The 22,031-nt window shown below is 38.9% G+C and overlaps 1 protein-coding gene and 1 pseudogene across 3 annotated transcripts; both read left to right on the top strand.

Moving 5' to 3' along the window:
* Positions 1-21: 21 nt before the first annotated feature.
* Positions 22-8,583, top strand: LOC122058007 (annotated as a pseudogene).
* A 63-nt stretch (positions 8,584-8,646) lies between these two features.
* LOC122058061 lies at positions 8,647-14,861 on the top strand. Of its 3 annotated transcripts, none has more exons than XM_042620489.1 (2): positions 8,647-11,210; positions 11,350-14,861. In XM_042620489.1, the coding sequence occupies exon 2, from the start codon at positions 11,518-11,520 to the stop codon at positions 14,320-14,322; it is 2,805 nt and encodes a 934-aa protein (XP_042476423.1). In that variant the 5' UTR covers positions 8,647-11,210; positions 11,350-11,517; the 3' UTR covers positions 14,323-14,861. The 3 variants fall into 3 exon arrangements, with proteins under 3 accessions (XP_042476423.1, XP_042476421.1, XP_042476422.1); XM_042620487.1 differs by having other exon boundaries at positions 8,647-10,734; XM_042620488.1 differs by having other exon boundaries at positions 8,647-10,734; positions 11,353-14,861.
* The last annotated feature ends 7,170 nt before the right edge of the window (positions 14,862-22,031 follow it).

Here is a 22,031-nt window from a genome sequence, read left to right on the forward strand (position 1 = left end):
GGTGGGTGGGTGGGTGGGGGGGGGGATGGGAATGTGCTGTTCTTTTCTTTGACCTTTTTGTTATTTGCCTTGATTAGTACTTGGAAGGGCTACTCGCTGCAAAAGGGTCCTAACTACACTCCGAAAAGGAAGAAGGCTGTCACAGATTTGACCCGAGAACATTTACAAAGGTATTCTAGGTTACATATATTGTACAATCATATGATATAGATAAATTATAGTGAACCAAGTAATGGTCTCCTTATCATGTACTTTTGACAGTCATGCTTCTTGTTCTTCTTTTTGTATCTGCATTTGTCTGCGTTTCTGTGAGTCTGCATCCTAGCTCTCGTGTGGACCTAATGCCATTGATTCCTTTGGTTTTCATGATTAATCATACTTTTAGAGTTATGATCTCTATGTTGAGAAACAATCTAGAACCATATATGCCCCTCCTGGTGTCTTGGGTGTGTGTGTGCCAACTGTTGCCGATGAAGTCATATTTCATGAGCTCGTGAGACTTTGACCGATGCACAAACGAGAGAGATTTATTAATTGGGGAAGTTAAACTGGGTTCTTGCTCTGCTGTGAGTCTCGAAGACCTATACTGTAAGCTCTAAGGCTATAGTAATCTTCCTATATAGGACACTGTTTTCTTTGAGTCTCGAAGACCTTTACTGTTAAGCACTGACTTCAAGCATATCAAAAGGAATGGTAACTTCTTCAAAGTTAGGCATTTTTTGAAAAAGGGATTGTTTACGTTAATGATGAAAACAGAAGTGATCATAGAAGAGTGGTCTCTGTATCAAACATGGTCTTACTCTAACAGGCATAGTATTGTAGTGGTTTTCAGCTTTCTTGGACAGTTAAATTATTATATGATGAATGGATTATCTGTTTGCTGATATAATGAAATATCGGATGATCTCTTTGCTTTCTGTTTATTCTTCAATCTGCGTGCATTTTATGTGCCTAAAATGATATGGATATATGTTCTGGCTTCTGAGTGAACCTTTTTTCAGAGTACGGTTGTGTGACTGGAAGAAGATTCCAGTGAAAATTGTAATGAGGGGAATCTATGGCGTGAAACTTACACCCAGTAGCATCTTCACTTGAAATCAGTGCATTATTGTTTAACTAAAAATGTGATTGTCCTTTTGGTTTTTAATAATGTTAATCAAAGGTGAGAACATGAAAGTGAGCTTCAACTTGTTGATATCTTTCAATTTTTTTTTACATAGCTTCTCAAAGTGAAGAAAAATGTGTTTCTGGAGCAACTCATCAGTTTGCTGGAGCAGGCTGTGCAATATCCTAGCATTATCTCATTCTGGATTCTCTAGCTCCTTTTGGATACCCTGAAATTCTTGGATCAAATTACAAAATAGAGTTGGGTTGTAGCCACTGCCATGCCAATGAATGTTTAGCCAAACAATCACTTGAAAAAACACCCATTCCCAGTGAAGGCACCATAGAGAATCTGAGTTTGATACCCTGTTACTTGGGTGAGGAACAACTGTGTGGTGAACTGCAGAGTAATCTGTTGCATGCAGTGTCAATGACCTGTGAGTCAGAAGAAGTAAATCAGTCATCAAACAACCCACCAATGTCCAAGAACATTGGTTAGGTAGAGCTTGAGTTGGGAGATTGTATTGCACCCTTAGATTGGGTTGGGGTTGGTAACACCTTGGGCAATCTGATCCAAGACATTTCTAAATTTCAATCTCTGTACTAGTTAACCATTACATATGTACTTAATCATCTAAAATATTCTAATTTTTTGAGACCTGATTTCTCTAAAGCAAGCTATAAATCACGCAGAGCATGAATAGTGAAGTATATTTGATTCCCTGGGTCTTGAAGATTTCCTCTTCCTCAAAGTCAACTTCCTAATCTCGAACATTTTTTCATCCTCTGGATATGTTTATGTTTGATTATTAACTGAAATGTGGATTTCCTATTACTCAAGGATATCGCTTGGTTATTTTATTCCACTGAAAGTGTAATGAACTCTGTAAAAGATGTCAAAACTCTCATTCCCCGTGAGAGTGATGCCACTCGGTAGAGCTTCCAGTGCAGTTTAAACCTCCGGATGCCGGTGACTTTTTCTGTGATGTTACCAGTTGCTGCCTGCTAGTTGCTACTGTGGAACCTGCACCAATACTTGTCTTTCCTGCAATAGGTTCGGGCTTTGAGTGACGGGACTTGATAGCCAACCATAGTTGTCAAGGCTTTGTCTAGGCCCCAACGCCCTTTAGGATGGGCCACGCTTGCTCTCGCCTTCTTTATTTATAACTTGGTCCTCACCTTAGTTGCTATTTGCTAAGGCCTCATCCTGGTGTCACCTTGGTCACCAAGGTCTTGCCTCAGCATCATTGCCTTGGTTGCCTTGGATTTTGACCTAGGCAAGCGCCCATTTTGGGTTTTATAAACTCATGTATGGTTGTTTTTGTGGTGCATCTTATTGTAGCTTATCACGTCTTTTAGGAGGTTAAAAATTAGAATAATGAGTGTAGATAACTCCTAAAATCATGGTATTTAGAAAAATGAACACCTCATTGATCGTTTATTGCATGTTCTAATGAATATTGGATGATTTTGATTGATTGGTGACTGCTCTCTCCTCTTTCGTTTAAACTTTATGTTACCACTAAGTAGATTAAATATTAACATTGCTTTGTCAGGATACCATAAAACAAATAGTACTATCCTAACCTGAAAAGTCCTAGTCTAAACCTGTTTTATGCACACCTTGACCAATAAGGCTCCCCCCCCACCCCAAAATGCCCCTGGCCAACTCCTTGGCTTACCTCGGTGCCTTGAAAACTATTATAGCAACCCTGCACAGAACCCTTATTTTTGTTTTCATTAGCAGAACACTGAAGGATTCTGGGCACTGGTCTGGATAGAATTTGGGAAGAGCAGGAAAATCTTTTTTTCTTTATTGATTTGGTCTTGGATGCTGCGATGTTTCTCTTTATATCTTGAAGCTATTAAGTTTTCTCTCCAATTTGACTGGCTTCCGTCTTTAGTAAATCTATATTTGAATATCAAGTTTTATGGACAGATAACAGGAGAGTTTTAAAAATCCATTTTGTTCACACATTAATTACCTTCTTCGTAATAATGTTCATGCATTAATTATGAAGATTTATTAGCAAAAACCTTCGATTGGGTTTTGTTCCCCCAACCTGATCCAGAGTGGGCCCAGTATGGATAGTAGAAACACACTGAGTATTAGGGGACTAACTAGTGTTTTCAGTCAGGGCTGTTAATTGAGGATGGGTAATTCACTGATTTGGTTTTCTTGGGGTACTCCCCCCACACCCCCCCCCCCCCCAAAAAAAAAAAATTATGGTACATGTGAATCTTTAGGCTGTTAGTACTTAGTGGATCTACATCAGGCATCTTATCCTCTATATCAATATTTCCAGTGTTGAATGTTGGTTTTAGTTTTTGTATGCTCTTGCACTCTCACACATCTATGTGAATTGCTATATGCACGATTTTCATACTTATGGAATAATGGATACGTGTGTGCCGTGTTTTATGTTTATCCATCTTCATGGATCATTATATGGTCCTGTGGAGGTGAGTTTGTTTCAGTGTAGTTTTTAGTATCACATGGAATTTTTTTTCTGAAAGGCCATAGATTGAGGTTACTTTTGTGTTTTTGTGTACCAAATATGGCTTGCAGTTTACATTTTGTTGTGCTGACGATGTTCTTTTCAACTGTCTGCTGTTTTTAGGGGTGATTGGAAGGATTTAGAGTTTAAAGAGTATAACTTCAGTGCTAAAGGCCCCCCTGCAGAAGGTGGCTATCTCAATCCTCTGCTGAAGGCAAGGATTTTGCTTACCTTTTTTCTTTTCTTCTTGCATGTGCAGTTTAGTAAGGCATGTTAGTGTTTTTTTTCCTTAAGATTGGACTTTGCTGTTCAAATTTCCTTTCTGTTAGGGAAGTGCAAATTTGTAGAAGCCAAGTATCGCTAGAATTCATGAAATTGTATATGGGTGCTTTTTATGTAATCACTGATCCAGAATATGAGGATGAGGCTCTTTTAACAAACAGTAAACCAACATAATATGACAGATCATATAAAGTTCCATGGTCACTGGATTTATTTATTTATTTTTTTTTTCCTTTCGCTAAATGATCAAATTTTTATTAATGAAAAAAGGACTAATACAAGAGAAAGGAAAAACCTAGCCAGATGATAGAAAGAGGGAGCCTAATGTAAGATTGGTTCACAACTCACAAGTGATCCAATCCCGGGTAGGATCTTTAGTAAATTCAATAAAAATCAGATAGTATGACAGATAGTATGAACAAAACAGAAATAAGAGAATGAAGGGAAGAATGGGGGTAGGGGAATAGGTTGGGTCGAGTATCTCACTCTTTCCTAGGGCATCTCACCCAAGTTGTCTCTCACAGCACTGCATCTCACAGTTTTCTAGCACAAAGCTTTCTTTTTTTTCATTAATAAATTCGTTTTCAATGCTATAGCCCTTTACAAACTTATATAGAAGACTCAAAAGTGACTCAAACATTATAAAGGAAAGGCTTAACTCAATCCTTAACTAATTGGGAAACTGAAACTGACTAGAAAATTGAAATAACAAAGAAGCTAGACTCAAAACAGGACTCTAACTAAACTAATGAATTAAATCCCGTCTTCTTACTTTCTACCCATATTTTAAGCCCATTAAAGTGGCCCATTACAGAGAAAACCCATGAGATAAAAGGCCCAACACATACATAACTCAACCTAAGGCTTATTTGTAATAAAATAAGCCCATTAAGTGACTTATCTACATCAGAGCCCACCTTTGGCATTGCCATCTGCAGGCCCCCCAGTTGTCTTCTAAAAAAATAAATCTAGGCTAGGAATTTGCATCTATAGCTAACACTCCTTAATGTGTAGTAGAGGAAGATCAACCATATCTGCAGAAGTTCCTGAATATGCTGCTGAATTCGCCAGGACCTTAGACATCCCTTAAATGCTGAATAGATATAAATTTTTTGATTATGGCACTAGAATTCAGAACATTAGATGTTTGAAGAATTTAAATCAATATTTAGTCAAAATTATCATATACACATGTACATACATGCAGAAATGCCATTTCAAGGCCCCAACAAGAGATGCCTTCCTTGACAACCCATGTTGTTCTGCCACATTGGAGGATGATGTAGTGATGCTGACTGTTAGGTAGATAGGTCGATGTCTGGATTGCCATGTTAAATTTCAGGCCAAATCCAATATACCTTCCCGTGTTTGTCCATCCCACTGGGAGTCCTGCTCACCCCTTTGGCACCTTGATAGTCCCAGATTTTCAATGCTTTTTTTGTTTAGTTTTCTTTTGGTCACTTGGCCACCTAGGATTGAGCTGAAACTTGACACACGGATAGGGGACCTTGCGGTAGGCCTATCCACAGAATTTGAGCACTCTCTAACATGCCACATGGCAGATATCTTGGACTGACATGATAAGCCTCCCTTGGTGGGCCGACCAGGAAGCTACGCCCATTTAGATAGAAACCCAGAAGTTGGCCCAAAAGGTAAGGTGTTGTCAACAATGAGGATATGTCAACTGCCCATGTCATTGTTGGGAAACACCTATGCGACCAGTTCCTGTGTGTATGTCAGATGCATAACCCACCATGTATTGACCTCTCCCCTCCCCCCATCCCCAGCCCCGGCTATACTAGCAATTGAAGTTTAAATTTTAAAATTTGGAATGGTAAAAAAAAGAAGGTTTATTTTGTTCACTTGCCTAGTGCTTTTGGACAGAAGTGTACCATGAGGCACGAGTGTTTCCCACTTGTAGGAGCTGGGTTCATGTTTTTCTTTAATTTTAACGTAGTTAATATGTAATTTGTTTCTGAAGACATTTGTTAGTGCTTCTAATTTGCCTCTCCATTTCAGGTTCGAAAGCAATTGCAAAATATCTTCCTTCAAATGGGGTAAAAACGAGTTTGAACTTTTCTGTGCTGATTTTAACTTAAATGTAACCTTTCATGTTAATAGATATACTGAGTAGCTTGAATATCTGAAGTATTGGTTATTTACTGGTTGCAGTTTTGAGGAGATGCCCACAAATAATTTTGTTGAAAGCAGGTGGGTAAGAATTTTATAATTGTGTTATGGGCAAGAGATAGCTTGCCTGGTTGTGTGGCCCCTGCACCAGCATGGGGGCCAATGAGTGCGTGCACAGGGGAATTTTGATTTTACAGGGGATGGGCAGTATTTTCGCATGCCCGTGTCAGGGTACAGGGGCCATGCAATCGGGCAGCTTTCTTTTCCCATGTGTTATTTCTATGATTGTAATTGGGTCACTTTCCGAGTAGATTGGAACTGCTAGAACCTTATCCCATTGCTCCAAGGTAGTTGAGAGATAATATGTCTGAATTCCAGGAGTTAATAATTGACATGGAAAATTTTTATTACTAGTTTAGAATCTAATTAAGATTTAATCATCTATATGTGTATTCTCAAGTTTATGCTTGACCAAAAGGTTTATGCTCGTGGTCCATGTTCTTCTGAATGTGGCCATGATAATCTCTCCTCCCACCCGCCCCTCAACCCCTTTTTGATGGTTTACTACATGATTGATTTGTTTCTACTCAAACTTGCAGCTTTTGGAATTTTGATGCACTGTTCCAGCCACAGCAACACCCTGCTCGTGATTCACATGATACCTTCTTTCTAAAAGGTCAATTTTCCTTGACAAATTTTTTGGTAATTTAGTTATGTTCTGTCCAATCATTGGTCTTCTGGCTCTTGTATTTTCAGTTCCTTCCACTACTAGGGAGCTGCCTGAAGCTTATGTTGAGAAGGTGAAGTGTGTTCATAAAGATGGTGGTTATGGGTCCAAAGGGTATGTTGTTTCATATTTTTGGCACACCATTAGACATTCAGTTTTCCTGATTGAAGCATTCTTGTCTATATAGATATGGATATGATTGGAAAAGAGAAGAAGCAAATAAAAACCTATTAAGGACCCATACGACTGCTGTTTCCTCGAGGATGCTTTACTTGCTTGCACAACCGGTAAATTGCGCTTGATCTCTGCTGTTTGTGCTTTTTTGACTATTATCAAAGAAAGGCTGGTGGTGTTTCAAGTACTTGATCCTATTTTCTTTCCTGTACTTTCGGAACTAAAGTCACCCCTCTACTTGATAATTAGTTGTGATTGAGATGTCAATCTGAAGTCTTTTCTCTCCCCCCCCCCCCCCTCTTTTTACTTTCACAACCTCAATATTTATTTGTAAACTGGTTATAGATGAGCCTTATATGTTTGAACTCTAATGTTTTATCTTTTTTCTGCAATGAATTTTACTGGACTTTGTTAAGCGCAGAAATCTTTCACCGCAAAAAAGTACTTCTCAATTGATCGTGTTTTCCGAAATGAAGCTGTAGATCGAACTCATCTTGCAGCCACCAGATTGAAGGTATATCTGACAATCTCTGGGTCTTTAATGTTTCATCAGGCATTGATTGAAGCAACATACCTTTGCAGCGAGTAATAAATATTTATTATTTTTATTTTTTTGGGGTGTGTATGTTTATTCAGGTCTGGTATGCGATCGGGGTCTTACTCTTGGTGACCTGATTGGAGTGTTGCATGATTTCTTTTCTCGCCTGGGTAAATGCCTTGCATTTTTTTGTCATTTCATCCCCCATCATGCCCTACAATTCACATTGACTCTTTTCTGAGGTTTATAGGACCACCTGTGGTGTCTTGGACATTTTGTGGATCTATTTTGGTAGTTCTGTTATGTATCAGAGATGTGGATACGGGGGGGCTATTTTGATAGCTGTGAGTAACATTCAACATCAGGAAAATATCTAATTAGAAAACTAAGAGTCAAATATTCCATTTGCCCATCTCATGTGTTCAGGTATGTCGAAGCTGCGTTTCAAACCTGCTTACAATCCATATACAGAGCCTAGCATGGAAATCTTCAGGTAGTAGAATCATGTTTTGATGCATTTGGCACCTGTGGTGCATGCCTCGATGTAATTAGCAACCTTACATGCATTTTTTTTCCCCTATTTGGTCAGTTATCATGAAGGCTTCAAGAAATGGGTGGAAATTGGGAATTCTGGCATGTTTAGGCCGGAAATGTTGCTGCCAATGGGGCTACCAAAAGATGTTAGGGTAATCGCATGGGGCCTTTCCCTTGAAAGGTAATATTGTCTTTTAAATTATGAAAGATTTACCAGAATATTTGGTAAATTAGACTGAGCTAGAAAACCGCTACTTGTTTTATGTTCATGATAGTGGGATGGAAAAGACTGACTTTCATATTCTTTGTTGTCAGGCCTACCATGATACTGTATGGAATCGATAACATCCGAGATCTCTTTGGACACAAGGTACAAATTTAATTTACTGTTCCATGCGAGTTGTAGACAGAGAACAAAAGATCATTTTTTTAAAATCTAATTTATTGTGCAGGTGGATCTTAATCTTATCAAGAGAAATCCTATTTCTCGCCTTGGAATTGACTAATGAAGACCTTATGTAAGCAATTAAGCATTCATCATTCTTTTGGGGCTTGAGAAACAAAATTCAGGTGAATCTGAGGTCCATTCAATGATAGCATACTCGGGGACTTCATCACATTGTGCATTTTTCATGTCACCACCCTAAAGTGGGGGGGGGGGGGGGGGGGGGGTGGGGGAATAAGAAAGGAAAAGACAAAATAATCCATCTGCAAAGCTTTGTACTCTAGTTTTCTGTTTCATTTCTGTGCCGTGGATCTTCAGATTAGTCAGTTTAGATGCTCATTGTACAGTAGACGTGCAAGGATATCATGGGTCATGGGGATTCAGGGGGGAGGGGTTTTTGATTGAATTAGGTTCTGAAATTTGACATTTGATTAATCGAGACCATACCAATGTTCAAAATAGAAGCATCATCTCTACATATGGAACAATGAGGGTGGGCCATGTAAAAGGATCTTCCTAGTTCCTAGGTTGGTTGCTTGAATTTCATTTTGCCAAAAATTAAAGGGAAGAATTTTCTCTGGTTGGTGGAGGGGAGATAATGGGCAGCGATTTGGAGGGAGGGTGTTTTGGTCACTTTGTCAATAGGGGCAGACTTTGGCGCTTGATTGCTCCTGGTGACCTTTGGTGGTGGAATGGTAAGCTTGTCTTTTACAAAAAATGATTGAGCACAAAAGAATATTAGAAGAACTGTCATGCTACAAAAATTAACTATATGAGACAAAAGTTAATCTGGGTACACACTTGTGGAGGATAAATCTCTCTATTTAGTGCATTGTTCATTCATACCATGTAGGTCTGATTTAAAGCTGCTTTCGCCTTCAAGTTTGTTATAGAAACCCTAAAATAACTACACTAGCCAAACTAGAAAAAGGAACCCTCCCTCAAAAAAATATTATAAATTAACAAAAACCATATTTAGAACACCTACTTCCAATAGATAAGCATCCATGTATTCGAACCCATTTTATTCTCATTTTGTTTGAAGCTGGGAAAATAGAGAATGAAATGCAGAAATAAGGGAAGTTGCAATAGGGGTGTCAAAAAAGCCCGGTTAACCCGAATCAACCTTAGCCTGCCTTGAGCCTAAAGGCCCTGAACAGGGCTTGGGCTGAAATCTCGGCCCATAGGGTGGGTTAGGGTTGAGATTTTCAGGCCCGAGGCAAGGTTGGGTTGGGCCTGGGTTGAGGTCTCAATCGAACCCAATCATGTGTATTAACTATATAATCATATAAATATGCTGATAATTAGTAATGGGTACTTATAGAAAAATGTCTTTTGTTTTTCACAATCTACACATATATGCAAACTTTGGTCTCTGCAATGCATCAAAATCAAGTAACCAAGGGTTAGACTGGATTGGGTTAAACTCAGCCCAGTCAAAGTCCATCAGGGTTGAGTTAGGTTGGGTTAAACCCGATAAGGTTGGGCCTGGGCTGAGATATCCCAGCCTGACCTAAGGCTGGGCTAGGCTTGGGTTGAGTTAAGAGGCCAAAAATCCGGCCCAACCTGGCCTATTGACACCCCTAAGTAGCAGAATATGGGGATCTGCTCGGCAAAATGTTTGTGAATGCCTCAGTCAATGGGCTTGTTAATGTGGATGTACAGGGGTGGACGACGTTTGGTCGGTTTCCTTGCGTGATGCTTCCCACAAATGCTGCTCTATCCTCAGCTCCAGCAGGCCTCTCTCAACTCTCAACTGAACAAAAACACCGTTTGTTTTGTTTGATAAACTTTAATGTGTAATTAATTGATAAAAATAAATGTCAAAACCTCGTGCACCAGGTATGTCCTTTTAAAGTGCGGTATATTTATTGCCACAATGCTCATATCTTACAAAGCTTTAAGTTGCATATTTTCTTTTCACCAAAAAAAAAAAAAAATTGCATATTTTCTACCATAACTTCCCATTATTTTTGGATTGTTCCTAAAAAACTTGAATCAAGGTTTTTGAGCGCAGGGAGCCTCTCCCTTTTTTAATATTTTCCCGACCTATTCCAATCCTAAACATGTCCGATTCTGGCCGTTTCGTATCCCGATACCGTTTTTTTAAACCATTATCAGTCCCAATCCGAATTCCGGGTTTTAAAACCCCGCCTCTTCCTCTCGCCACTGTATTCTTCTTCTGGAGAGAGAGAGAGAGAGACACAGAGGGTCGCGAGAAATAAATCCCTCCAAAACCCGACATTGCGTTGCAGACGCTGCAGACCACAGCTCATACACCGGACGAGACAGCCGAACGAAGGTACACATTCTCCCTCTGTCTCTCTCACGCCGTCTCCCTCTGTTCTCCCGCTTCCGCCCCGTTATTTCCTTCACTCCCTCATTCCCATGTATCCAACTGTCACTGAAACTTCTCCGAAGCCGTCGACTGTCACAAATCGGCGTCGCTTCTTCTTTCCCGCTCTGTTTCTCTCGCCCGCTCTCCTTTCTTCCCGACTTTGGTCTTCTCCCTCTCTCCCTCTCTCCCACCTTGATCTTCTCCCTCCGTATATATTTATGTGATTTACTCCTCTGCGGAGTTAGGGTTTACAAGCTGAAACCCTAGGGCAACAAACACACATGACGACTGAAACTAACTGAAAATATGGTGGGCGTCTTATTTCTAGGATTACAAGTATGGAAACGAGGGGACTTTATTGTTTGTGTGATTCATAGATTGTTGTTATCTTGTCTTATATTAATTCACATTCCGGTGTCGACCACTTAAATGGAGGAGAAGTAAGTCAAAATAGTTGAATAATGTATTCTGTTGAAACTATAAACTGATGTGAACTAGATGATATTCACAACAACTCCATTTTTCTATCTTGACTTTGTTTGACACTTGTTTCCATTCTTTTGTGCATTGGCTATTTAGAAGGGTGTCAAAGTTTCGAGGCTCTTGCAAGTGTTCTTCTTCCTGCATCCCCAACTTCGTTGACTTAAAACCACCATTCTGAAAGATTTCTCAGAGATTACTCATCTGCAATTACTGGTCCGGTTCAAATCTTTGGCAACTCTTCCATTTCCGAGCAGTCTTCAGGAAATGGAAGAAGGCTTTTTAACTACAGAAGAATCACTTTGTAAGAAGGGGAAAGAAAAGGCCGCAACTTTGGGATTGAAAAGGAACCAAGGGGGAATAAAGACAAGGAGAAAATCTACGGCCAGGGAAGGGCAGGGATTGATAGAGAATACAGTGGATCAAGATGTTTCGGATGTAATAGTTTCAATGTTTGATTATTCTGTTGAGAGTCACTTTAGGGCAATTGACATGATTTCTCGGCTTTGTGAAGAGGTGGTGGGTGAAGAAGCTTTGGGTAAGTGTGAGATCAAACAGTGGACTGCTCAAGTCACTTTTTTAAGGGAATGGAGATATTTTTATTACAAGCCAAGAATCATTAGGTTCAATTGTGAAACTGGAAGCCCCCATGAGGAAAATGTTGTTAACAGGATCAAATTACCTCAATTTTCTTCTGCAACTGTCCCTAAGATGGCCAGTATATCTGGAGATTCAAGATCTTTTCAGTCCACATCTCCTTGTGACAAAGATTTTGTTTTTTATGTGGGAGGGTCGGTTTGGGCATTGGATTGGTGTCCAAGAGTTTGTCAGAGTTCTGACTTTAATATTTCTTGTGAGTACCTTGCTGTTGCTGCTCATCCTCCTGAGTCTTCATATCACAAGATAGGTGCTCCTCTGACTGGTAGAGGTCTCATTCAGATTTGGTGCCTCTTAAATGTCTATGAGAAGGAAGAGGGCTTGCCACCTCTGAATAAGCCAAGAGGGAGAGGGAGACCTAGAAAAGATGTTGCAGAAGAGTCAAATCCATTGAGGAAACCTAAAGGAAGACCTAGAAAAGATGTTCCAAAAGAATCAAATCCATTGAAGAAGCCGAGAGGGAGACCTAGAAAAGAAAAGGTCTTGGAAGAATCAACTCCATTGAAGAAGCCTAGAGGGAGACCTAGAAAAGAAAAGGTCTTAGAAGGATCACCTCCATTGATGACGCTTAGGTCTAGACCTAGAAAGAAAAAGGCAATAGAAGACTCAGAGGATATAGACAGCAGTAACCAATTTGTTCCAGCACTGGATGTTATATTTCCAGAAGATTCAGCTCATTTTCTTTCTAGTAGTGGGGTGCATACCAATAAACAGGCTATGCTAGAAGGATGTGATACAGATACTGTGTTTGGGATGGCTTCTAAATCAGATGCCAAAACTCCTCAGCAGAAGAAAAGAACAAGAGATAAAGCTAGTTTGAGGAGTGCTTCTGATGGTGTTTGTCAATCTTCATCTAACTGCAATGAGGATAAAGAACTTTCTGTTGCGGTTTTGCAAGCAAACAATAGCTCTATGCAGCATGCGTTGTCAAGTCAGAATGTGCCAAATGATAGGTCCTTGGAGGTTACTACTACTTGTCTTCCAAAAGATGTTGCTTTGCCTAGGCTTGTGTTATGTTTGGCCCACAATGGCAAAGTTGCATGGGATGTGAAATGGCGGCCTTCTGGTGTTTGTGATTTGGCATCTAAACATCGCATGGGCTATCTTGCCGTATTGTTGGGAAATGGCTCAATGGAAGTGTGGGAGGTTCCTTCTGTGAGTACAATCAAAGTTATATATTCCTCTTGTAATAAGGAGGGTACTGATCCCCGTTTTTTGAGACTGGAGCCAGTCTTCAGGTGCTCAAAGTTGAAGTTTGGGGACAGACAGAGTATTCCTCTTACAGTGGAGTGGTCTCCATCGTCCCCACACGATTTAATACTAGCTGGATGCCATGATGGAACAGTTGCTTTGTGGAAATTCTCTGCAAGACATTCATGTGAAGATACAAGGCCCTTGCTTTGCTTTAGTGCAGACACTGTCCCCATAAGAGCACTCGCTTGGGCCCCCATTGAAAGTGATACAGAGAGTGCTAATGTTATAATCACAGCTGGACATGGAGGACTAAAATTTTGGGACATTCGTGATCCGTACCATCCTCTATGGGACCTGAGTTATGTACGGAGGGTTGTATGCAGCCTGGATTGGCTGCCAGATCCAAATTGTGTCGTTTTATCGTTGGATGATGGTACACTAAGGATTCTCAGTTTGTTAAGAGCTGCGTGTGACGTTTCTGTGACCGGAAAACCTTTTGTTGGGACACAACAGCAGGGGTTGCATAGCTATTGTTGTTCGCCATTTTCAATATGGAGTGTTCAAGTGTCGCGATTAACAGGTTTAGTTGCATATTGCAGTGCAGATGGTAATGTTCTTCATTTTCAGCTTACTGCAAAAGCAGTGGAGAAGGATCCTTTTCGCAACCGGGCCCCTCATTTTTTGTGTGGATCACTTACCGTGGAGAACTCAGTTCTTACAGTCCACACTCCATTGCCACACTCGCCCTTCACGATGAAGAAATCTCCAAACGAGTATGGCGATGCCCCAAGATCTATTCGGGGGTTTATGTCTTTGGCAAATCAAGCAAACAGAGGTCATGATCAAAGAGTAGATTATCAAAATCCAGCCTTGTGTTATGAGGATAATTCCAATGTAGGGATTGAATCTGAGAATGCACTGGCTGACCCAAGTATCATAGCAACAAAGCAAAAAAAAATCAAGAAGAAAAAACCTGACATAAACCAAGAATCCATAGCTGAAGAAGAACTGGAGAATTTGCCAAGGGGTGGGAGTGAGAAGGGTGGAATGAGGAGTGAAATTGAAGTCTTTCCTTCCAAGGATGTAGCCATGCATATAGTGAGATGGAATATGAACAAGGGGAGCGAAAGATGGCTTTGTTATGGAGGAGCTTCAGGAATTGTGCGGTGCCAAAAGATTGATGCTTCTTGTGTTCCAAAGATAAAAGGCATCAAGAAGTGAAAAGACATCATGTGGCCTTTCTGGGCATATGCCTCTATTCCATTATATCAGATGTATATAATTTTTCGTTTTTGCTTAGAAAAAAGCTGGTTATTTATTTTTCATCACAATCATTGATGAAATAGATACAAAAAATAATACATATTATCTATCATGCATCCATTATACAGTCCAGTAGGTGATCATTGTAGCTGCATTCCTAATATTTAGCAGTCAATCAAACCCATGTAACTTAAATCTAGTTTGAGAAAATTTCACATGAAATTTCTTACCAAAATCAAAAAAAAAAAAAATTCTTGTGAAATTTCCATTTCTGTTTGTTTTAATGTAAGAAGTAATCTGCACACTACAACCATTGAGGGGTTGGAAAATGGTAGGGGCCCAAATGGTCAAAAAAGGAGAGAAAAATGTCTGGGTCCCATTGTTTATTGTGTGAGGAGGTTATAAAGGAATCTGTACAAGGGCAGTGTTGTAATCTTTTTTCCTTTTTTTTTTAATAGTAAGGTTGTTCCATTGCGACCTAGTGGTCACGGGTTCAAGTTTAGGAAACAGCTTCTTTGTGGGAGTAAGGCTGCATAAATTATGACCCTCCTCAGACCTGCAGTGGCGGGAGCCTTATGCACTGGATATGCCCTTTTTTTATGGAATTAATTTGAAATTTCAGAATGAGAATAGCTGTTTCTTCCTCAAGAAAATGGCGTTCATGATTTTATACTTGTCATTTTTCATAAATAGAATAAGTAGATTTAAGTAGTTGGCTTCTAATCTTATCCATGGAAATGAGGATTGTTCTTCTAGTTTTGATACGCCACTAAAAGGATGTACCCGGTGCATGAGGATCCCACATGTGCAAGGTCCCGCCCGGGGGGGGGGGGGGCGAGAACTACATAGCCTTACCCCAAGAATGTTAAGAGGCTGTTTCAACTGCTTGACCGCCATGTCACACATTCGTACCTTACCATTGGACCAAGTGCGTCCCTTTACATTACCTTCTGGAAAATATTTTCAATATCCTACAATCTTCTTCTTCTTCTTCTTCTTCTTCTTCTTCTTCTTCTTTTTTTTTTTTTTAACATTACCATGCTATTCGAGTGAATATAATATTTTGATTTGTAATTCAATATCTGTTGAGGACGTTGCAATTTCTAGGTTAATTGGAGAACATGTACAAGTTTTACAGAGATGCAATCAAATTTTGTCAAGATATTTTGTGCGGAAGGCAGTTGGATGGGAGCCTGTTTTGCGGAGTGATGTAATTCAACCTATCCGCAACGTGGATCTTTTTTTCACTATTGGTGTTGATGACACTCTTGTCCTGGAGTTCACTTCATGAATGACTCCATTCCAATTTCAGGAGTGAACACTGTGATCCAACAAAAAAGTCAACAAGGTATGTTTGTTTTCGTGGCTAAACATTTTAACTTTCCGTTCATTCAAGTTGTACCTTTTTTTTATCTTGCTTGCATTCATATATCTCTTTATTTGTTATAAGTGGAAGAGTTAAGTGATGAGTTTGATGCTACCAGGACTATATTCTATTCACATAATCCACAACAATGTAGTAAATGAGTCTTTGCTTCCATGAAAATTTCCTGGTGCACTTCTAAGTTTCATATGTGTATCATCGATCATTTTGAAGCTCAATGGGTGTAATTGGTATGGATCAGTCTAATTGCAGGTAGGCTTGGCGCCCAAATCACATTGTAATAACTCACTAAACCCAGAAAATTCAACTTACCAAACCTTAAACTGGAAAGTCCTTCGGCGTAAACTCAAAAAGTATGGGGGAAAAGAGAGAAATAACAAATTATTATCTGTACAAAAAAAATATGTATTCCTCTTATTGCACTACCGGAAGCGCCATCCTGTCAATTATTTATACCAAGAAATCCCTAATTCTTATTGATCTGGAAGTCATTTAAAGCTAACAGTGGCAGTAGTGTTGTTTGAATGGCTGGGCCATCCTTCATAGATTATGGGTTGGATGTTGGTGTTATTTAGGAAAAGTGGTAGCAACACATTCAATTGAGTGGAAGGTTACAAGTGTTGAGGGGTCCCCGTTTGTCTCTCTCCCCCTCTTCTTCTCTTTCCCATTTGCTCTCTTAGTCTCAAGTGCTGCATTTTACTCATTTTTGGCATGTAAAACTTAGTTACTTGCATATCGTATCTCTTGGTCATTGCTAATCCTTAGTGTGGACTTACTGTGATAGGAAATGAGCTCATCTCTTGCCTAGTTATTCTAACATTGTTACAACTCAATCATAATGTCCTTAATTCTGTCAAACGTATCCCTAGGAAAAAAATAAAGCCAAAACATCAGGTTGAAAGCCCACCCCTTTTCCAAAACCTACGAGCCAATAAAAAGCTAGAAAGATCTTTATTCTCATTAAAATTTCCTATCAATTGCTTCAGTAATAAATCAACTATATTTCTTCATGTCCTTGGCATAAATCAAAATTGATTTTCTTATATTTTAGTTTAATGCTATAATTGCGTGTGCAATTACTCTTTCAGAAAATAATGCAGTTTATAAGCTTCATATTACAATAATTGGTGCAAGTATGATTGTATGAATACCTCCCTTGATCCTCTAGATAAGCATTGCAATGTTTTTCCTCCATTCACTAAGTATTTCTGAAGTGCTATTGGCCTTGTCAAAGAACTATGATAAGCAGGATAACCACCATCTTTCTTGCGCTTCTGAACCTTGCGTATATGATCTGGTTTTGAATCTTTCCCTATTTTTGTCATTCTCTTAGCTTCTTTAGCTTTCTACAAGTTAGTTTGATGGAAGTACCCATGCTTTACAGTTTTTCAGCACTATTCTTCCTCCTCATCCAATTCCTCCTCTTCCATGTGTAAATACAATCCTTTTGGACTTCTAAATGTGTTTTGTCAACCTCCCCCATGTGTAATACTTTCACTCCTTTCTTTTTGCATTTCCAAATTGTGTCACTTTTTCCTTTCGATCTCTTTCTCTCGTATTGATAGATCAGCAAACCTTGCTGCTCACACAACAGCCAAGTTTGGGCTCTCCTGCACTTCAGCTAAGTGTTGCTTCTCTGCTCCTAATTGGCTGCAAGAGTCCTTAGGCTTTCTTCCTCCTTGATTTAGTATATTTTCTTTACAGTCCTTAGACTCTTTTCCTCCTTGATTTAAGATATTTTCTTTACCCAAAAAAAAAAAAAAAAAAAACCTCCTTATATGGTTGTTAAGCTTACCCTCTCAATGTGGGGGGGAAATTCTATCCAATTCCTATCTGATCATACTTTTTAAGGTTGTCTCTCTTCTTTCCTTCTGAATACATGTTTAGGAATGCAAGATCAAATGTATCTATTATCTCCTGGCTACGTCATAAATAATTGCATTTCTGGAGACGTTCAATTATGACAGGGTTTCTCAGCACATATTACTGTTGTCTATGCTTAAGTATGCAAGAAGATTCTGCCACAACTGGACAAGCGCTTTAACTGTTATAAGTTGAAATTGTCTTTTTGAGGAAAAAAAGACAAAAGGGAGGGAGATATGAAATGTCTTGAAGAAGCATCAAATCCAAAGCAAATTGTAGGGGGGGTGGGGACAAATATAAGTCAACATACTGGAATTTTCAATTGATACAACTCTTATAGTGAAACCTTTGGTTTAATTTTTCATTAATAAATTAGTTGAATGACAATATTCCAACCAAGTCAGCTTACCACAAGCACCCCACCCCATACTACTAGTTTTTTTTTTTTTTTTTTGGGGGGGTTGGGGTGGGGTGTTCGCCTTTTGAATCAAACATAGTAGGGGCTTCATAGCTACTTTCATTCTAAAGGAAACCGAAGAACCAACCATTAGTCAATAGGAGCTCTATTTCCTTCAGTCACAAAATCTAATACAATTAAATTGCACTAGCCTCTGTTGAGACAATTCAAAATGGAATATAAGTCCGTAAAAGTACTCACGTGACCATTTTGATCAAACAGAACCACATGAGAACATAGTATTTTGCTCCATTTTAAGGAAGAAACAGGATTCAGTTGGAAGGACGGAAGTCCAGTACAACCCAAAGTTTCACAGGAAACTCATCACAAAGTATGACAGATCAAGTCAATGCAACTTACTGAATTCACCTAAATCAGGTTGCTGCTATCCATCACTACAAAAACATACCTAGGCGAGGTACGTTTCTTTAGTTTGAAATTACCACATCCACAAACCATAATCTTCACCATGGTTCTATATTCTAAGCCATCCAGCACTGCCATTCAAGCCAGTAGAAGGGCCTGAAATCATCGCTACTTCTCCCAGGCTTCAAATGTAGGGAGTCACCTTCATTGTCACAATGATCGTGAAGCATTGTTCTGTCATTGCTTCTTTTGCTGCTGATAATTGGAGAGCTTTGTGTTTGGTTTTTGTGTGGAACAGGAGGGTGGAGAGGATGGTGGTACTGAGAAAGAAATGAGTAGGGTGGAATTGCCTTTTGATTGTGATGCTCTTTTCTCCAATTAATTTGTTTGTTGTAACCATGAAGGTTAGTTTTTATTTTGTCTGGTTGATGGCAGTAGCCCTCAATCATAACGAAGGACAACAAAATAGGCCTTTTTGCTCCTTTTTTGGGGTTGGGAAGGACAAGAATATTATTTTTCAGATAAAATTCCATTATTCTATTTATCATGACCCTACTAACATTAATATCTTTCCTCTTCACCTGAGCTTCTGTCAACCCAACAAATCTGTGCATCAAATTCTACAGGGACCGAATTTGTAGAAGAACAAATACAATCCTTAGATGCACTCACTGGTGTGAGTCAGGGCCGGGAGGGTTGTCTCCAATCAGAAGTGTACACCCCTGAAGTGCTAAAGTCTAATAGAGAGATACCAGCCTGATTTCTCTAAACCATCTTGTGAATCCCTAAGGCAAGTGGAGTTCAGGATGATATAATTCCTTGACAGTATGGTCCTAAGATTGCATGAAAGGCAGAGAACAGGAAATTGTAGAGAACGGGAAATTTTTTATTGCTCCATCAGAATGAAAGCAAGGGGTTCACCATTCAGAACTCGTTGGGCCAGGTCAACTCAGTTCGTCGGGATGGACCAGTGCTGCCATCATACAGGGACTTGTTTCACCAACACAAACAAGGTCTTACGAGGAAGAAGTCTAATAAGAGCAGGCTACAGTTTGTGGCAAAAACCAGAGATTGTAAGACTCAGGATGAGATTTCTCCCCTTTGAAGCTGCCAACCAAGAGCAGTTTCATGAAATAAGAGGTCAGAAGCTCCTCATCTTCCTCCTATTGTATTGGTGTTTTCACTCATGCTGTGCCAATAAAGTGTCTAATTTCAGGCCTTCTTGGATGTAGCCCAGCAATGTCTCAGAAGATCTGTATAGATGATTCTTCAACATTCTATAATGACAGGTTGGCTGAAAAGATGAGATGGATTGCATGGGTTATTGCAGGTTGATACAAAATGTTTTTTTGTGGCAGAGACCATTAGTTTTCCTAGTGAAAGAGAAGATTGTGGTTGAGCAATTGAACTTTCCAGGACATGTCTCACAGACTTTCCAGATTCACATCTCGGCAAATGGGTCTTATGCTCGGAATTTAATCACCGATGAAGCTGTGTTTAGTTATCCAATTGGTCTATGATGCACATGAATGGATGATAATAGCAGCTCCAGATACTTCTGCTCTCTGTATTCCTACTAATTCAGCAGCAGCTGCTGGTGAGAGATTCCAACCAATTATTCAACTCGAGGAAAATAACTTGTTAGGGAGATCAAGAACCAACGGAATCTGGTTGTCATTCTCTTTGTAGAGAGAGAATGGGTCTCTTCTTTCTACAAATAAGATCTCCACCACCCTAACCCAGATGAAAGGTTTTTTCACTGCAGAATTTTTTTCAAAATCATCACAAGCCTCACTTTTTTCTTCTACTGCAATTACTCACCCGATCAGGAATCAGGATTACCTCGATTTGTGGATTTGAAAATGTATTCAAAATTCTTTAAGAAAATAAATATTATTATAAGCCTTTAAATGGATTGATCCAACGACTAGAATTTTACATTTCAAAATTTGAGCCAAAAGATGGCCACTTTATTTGATTCGATTAAGCATAATGTGGCATGTAACAAGACATGGTCGTATCAATCCTATGAACATTCCATTGACAAGTCATGGCCAAACGGAGGGTGGTCTGTAAAAGTTTTAAGCCGTCATGCACTTTTATAGGTGTTTCTAGAACTTGACATATTTTTTTAATTGTCTATTATCTTATTCTCAAAACTTGTGAGTATAAAAGGGATTTTAAAAATAATTTGAAAATGTATATTTATGTCATTATCAAAAAGTATCTTTTTTTTTTTGGTAGAAAAAGTATCATTGTCATGTACATATTTTAAGTATACATGTTAAATGATAATAATTTACCTTCGTTTAAAAAAATTATATATACTATTAAAAAGTTTTAAAAAAAAAATTATATATATGTATATAATTTTTTTTTGGTAAACGAACGATGCCCTTTAGAGAATGCAATGATCAAACTATGCAATATTAGATGCTATTATAAGAGTGTAGGTTCTTTATATGATACGGTAGTGCTACTTTTATGTTTTTCAAATGAGAACCTGCACTAAGATTGCTTAGCATCCATTCTTCATTTAAAGTGGAAATAAATGCTTCCAAGACGAGCCTCTCTTTATGGTCCATAAAATTTTACGTTGCATAATGATGTGCTATTCTAACCGTTGTATTAATAGTGGATGGTCTGAATAGGCCACTTATGAAATTTCATGCTCAGATTCAGCCTATGCATATGCTTCCCCATATGTCAGTTAGTATCCCCATGTATTGCTGTCTACACCTGTGGTACTCCAGCCACTTATGTGCACTCTTTCATATTATTTCTACTTTTTTTTTTCTCCTTGGTGGAGAAATAGTCTTAGTTTTTCAATGCTTTTTTTGGCAACTTGCTAAAGACAGAGATCTACCAATCCAAAAATTTGGGCCCTAAGATATCACTCGGCAAACATTGATGTGCCCAAATAGGTTAATCCAGTTGGGCCAACTAAATATACTTTGCCATTGTAAAATAAGAACCACCTTTACAACACAAAACTGAGGGGCTTAAGGCTATGTATGGCAAAGTTTTTGTTTCAAATTTTATTTTTATTTTTTTAATTCTATGTCAACAAATGTTATATGAAAAAAAAAAAAGAGAGAGAAAAAAATAGGAACACGTACGGAATGCAATATTAAAAAAACATATTTTCTTCTAGTTTTGCAAAATTACATAAAATAAATATGCCTTGAAATAACATTGGTGGTGGTGGTGGTGGTGGTGGCGGCAGTGGCGACAGAGGTAGCGGTGGAGGTGGCAGCAGTGGCTGTGAAAACCCCTTCATTTTTTATTTTATCTTTTTGTGTCGGTTTGTCAAAGTTGTGCACACTATTTTGAAAAAATGATTCCCATTTCTTTGGCACAGTTTTTTCATGTTTTCTCAAATGACAGTGAAACTGTTTTTCTAATCCGATTTGTTCAAACAGAAAAACACAGACAGACCGAACAACTCTTACAAGATTTATTCCATTTCTAATCCATATCTGGCCACGAACAAAAAGCTATGCTTTTTTGTTTTGTTTTGTAGAAGATGCTTCCTTATGCTTCCTCAACCAAAGGACTAGAAAATATGCACCTCTAAATGGAAGGAAAGGAATCCTC

Source organism: Macadamia integrifolia, chromosome 12 (assembly GCF_013358625.1).
Source record: "Macadamia integrifolia cultivar HAES 741 chromosome 12, SCU_Mint_v3, whole genome shotgun sequence".
Classification (NCBI taxonomy): domain Eukaryota; kingdom Viridiplantae; phylum Streptophyta; class Magnoliopsida; order Proteales; family Proteaceae; genus Macadamia; species Macadamia integrifolia.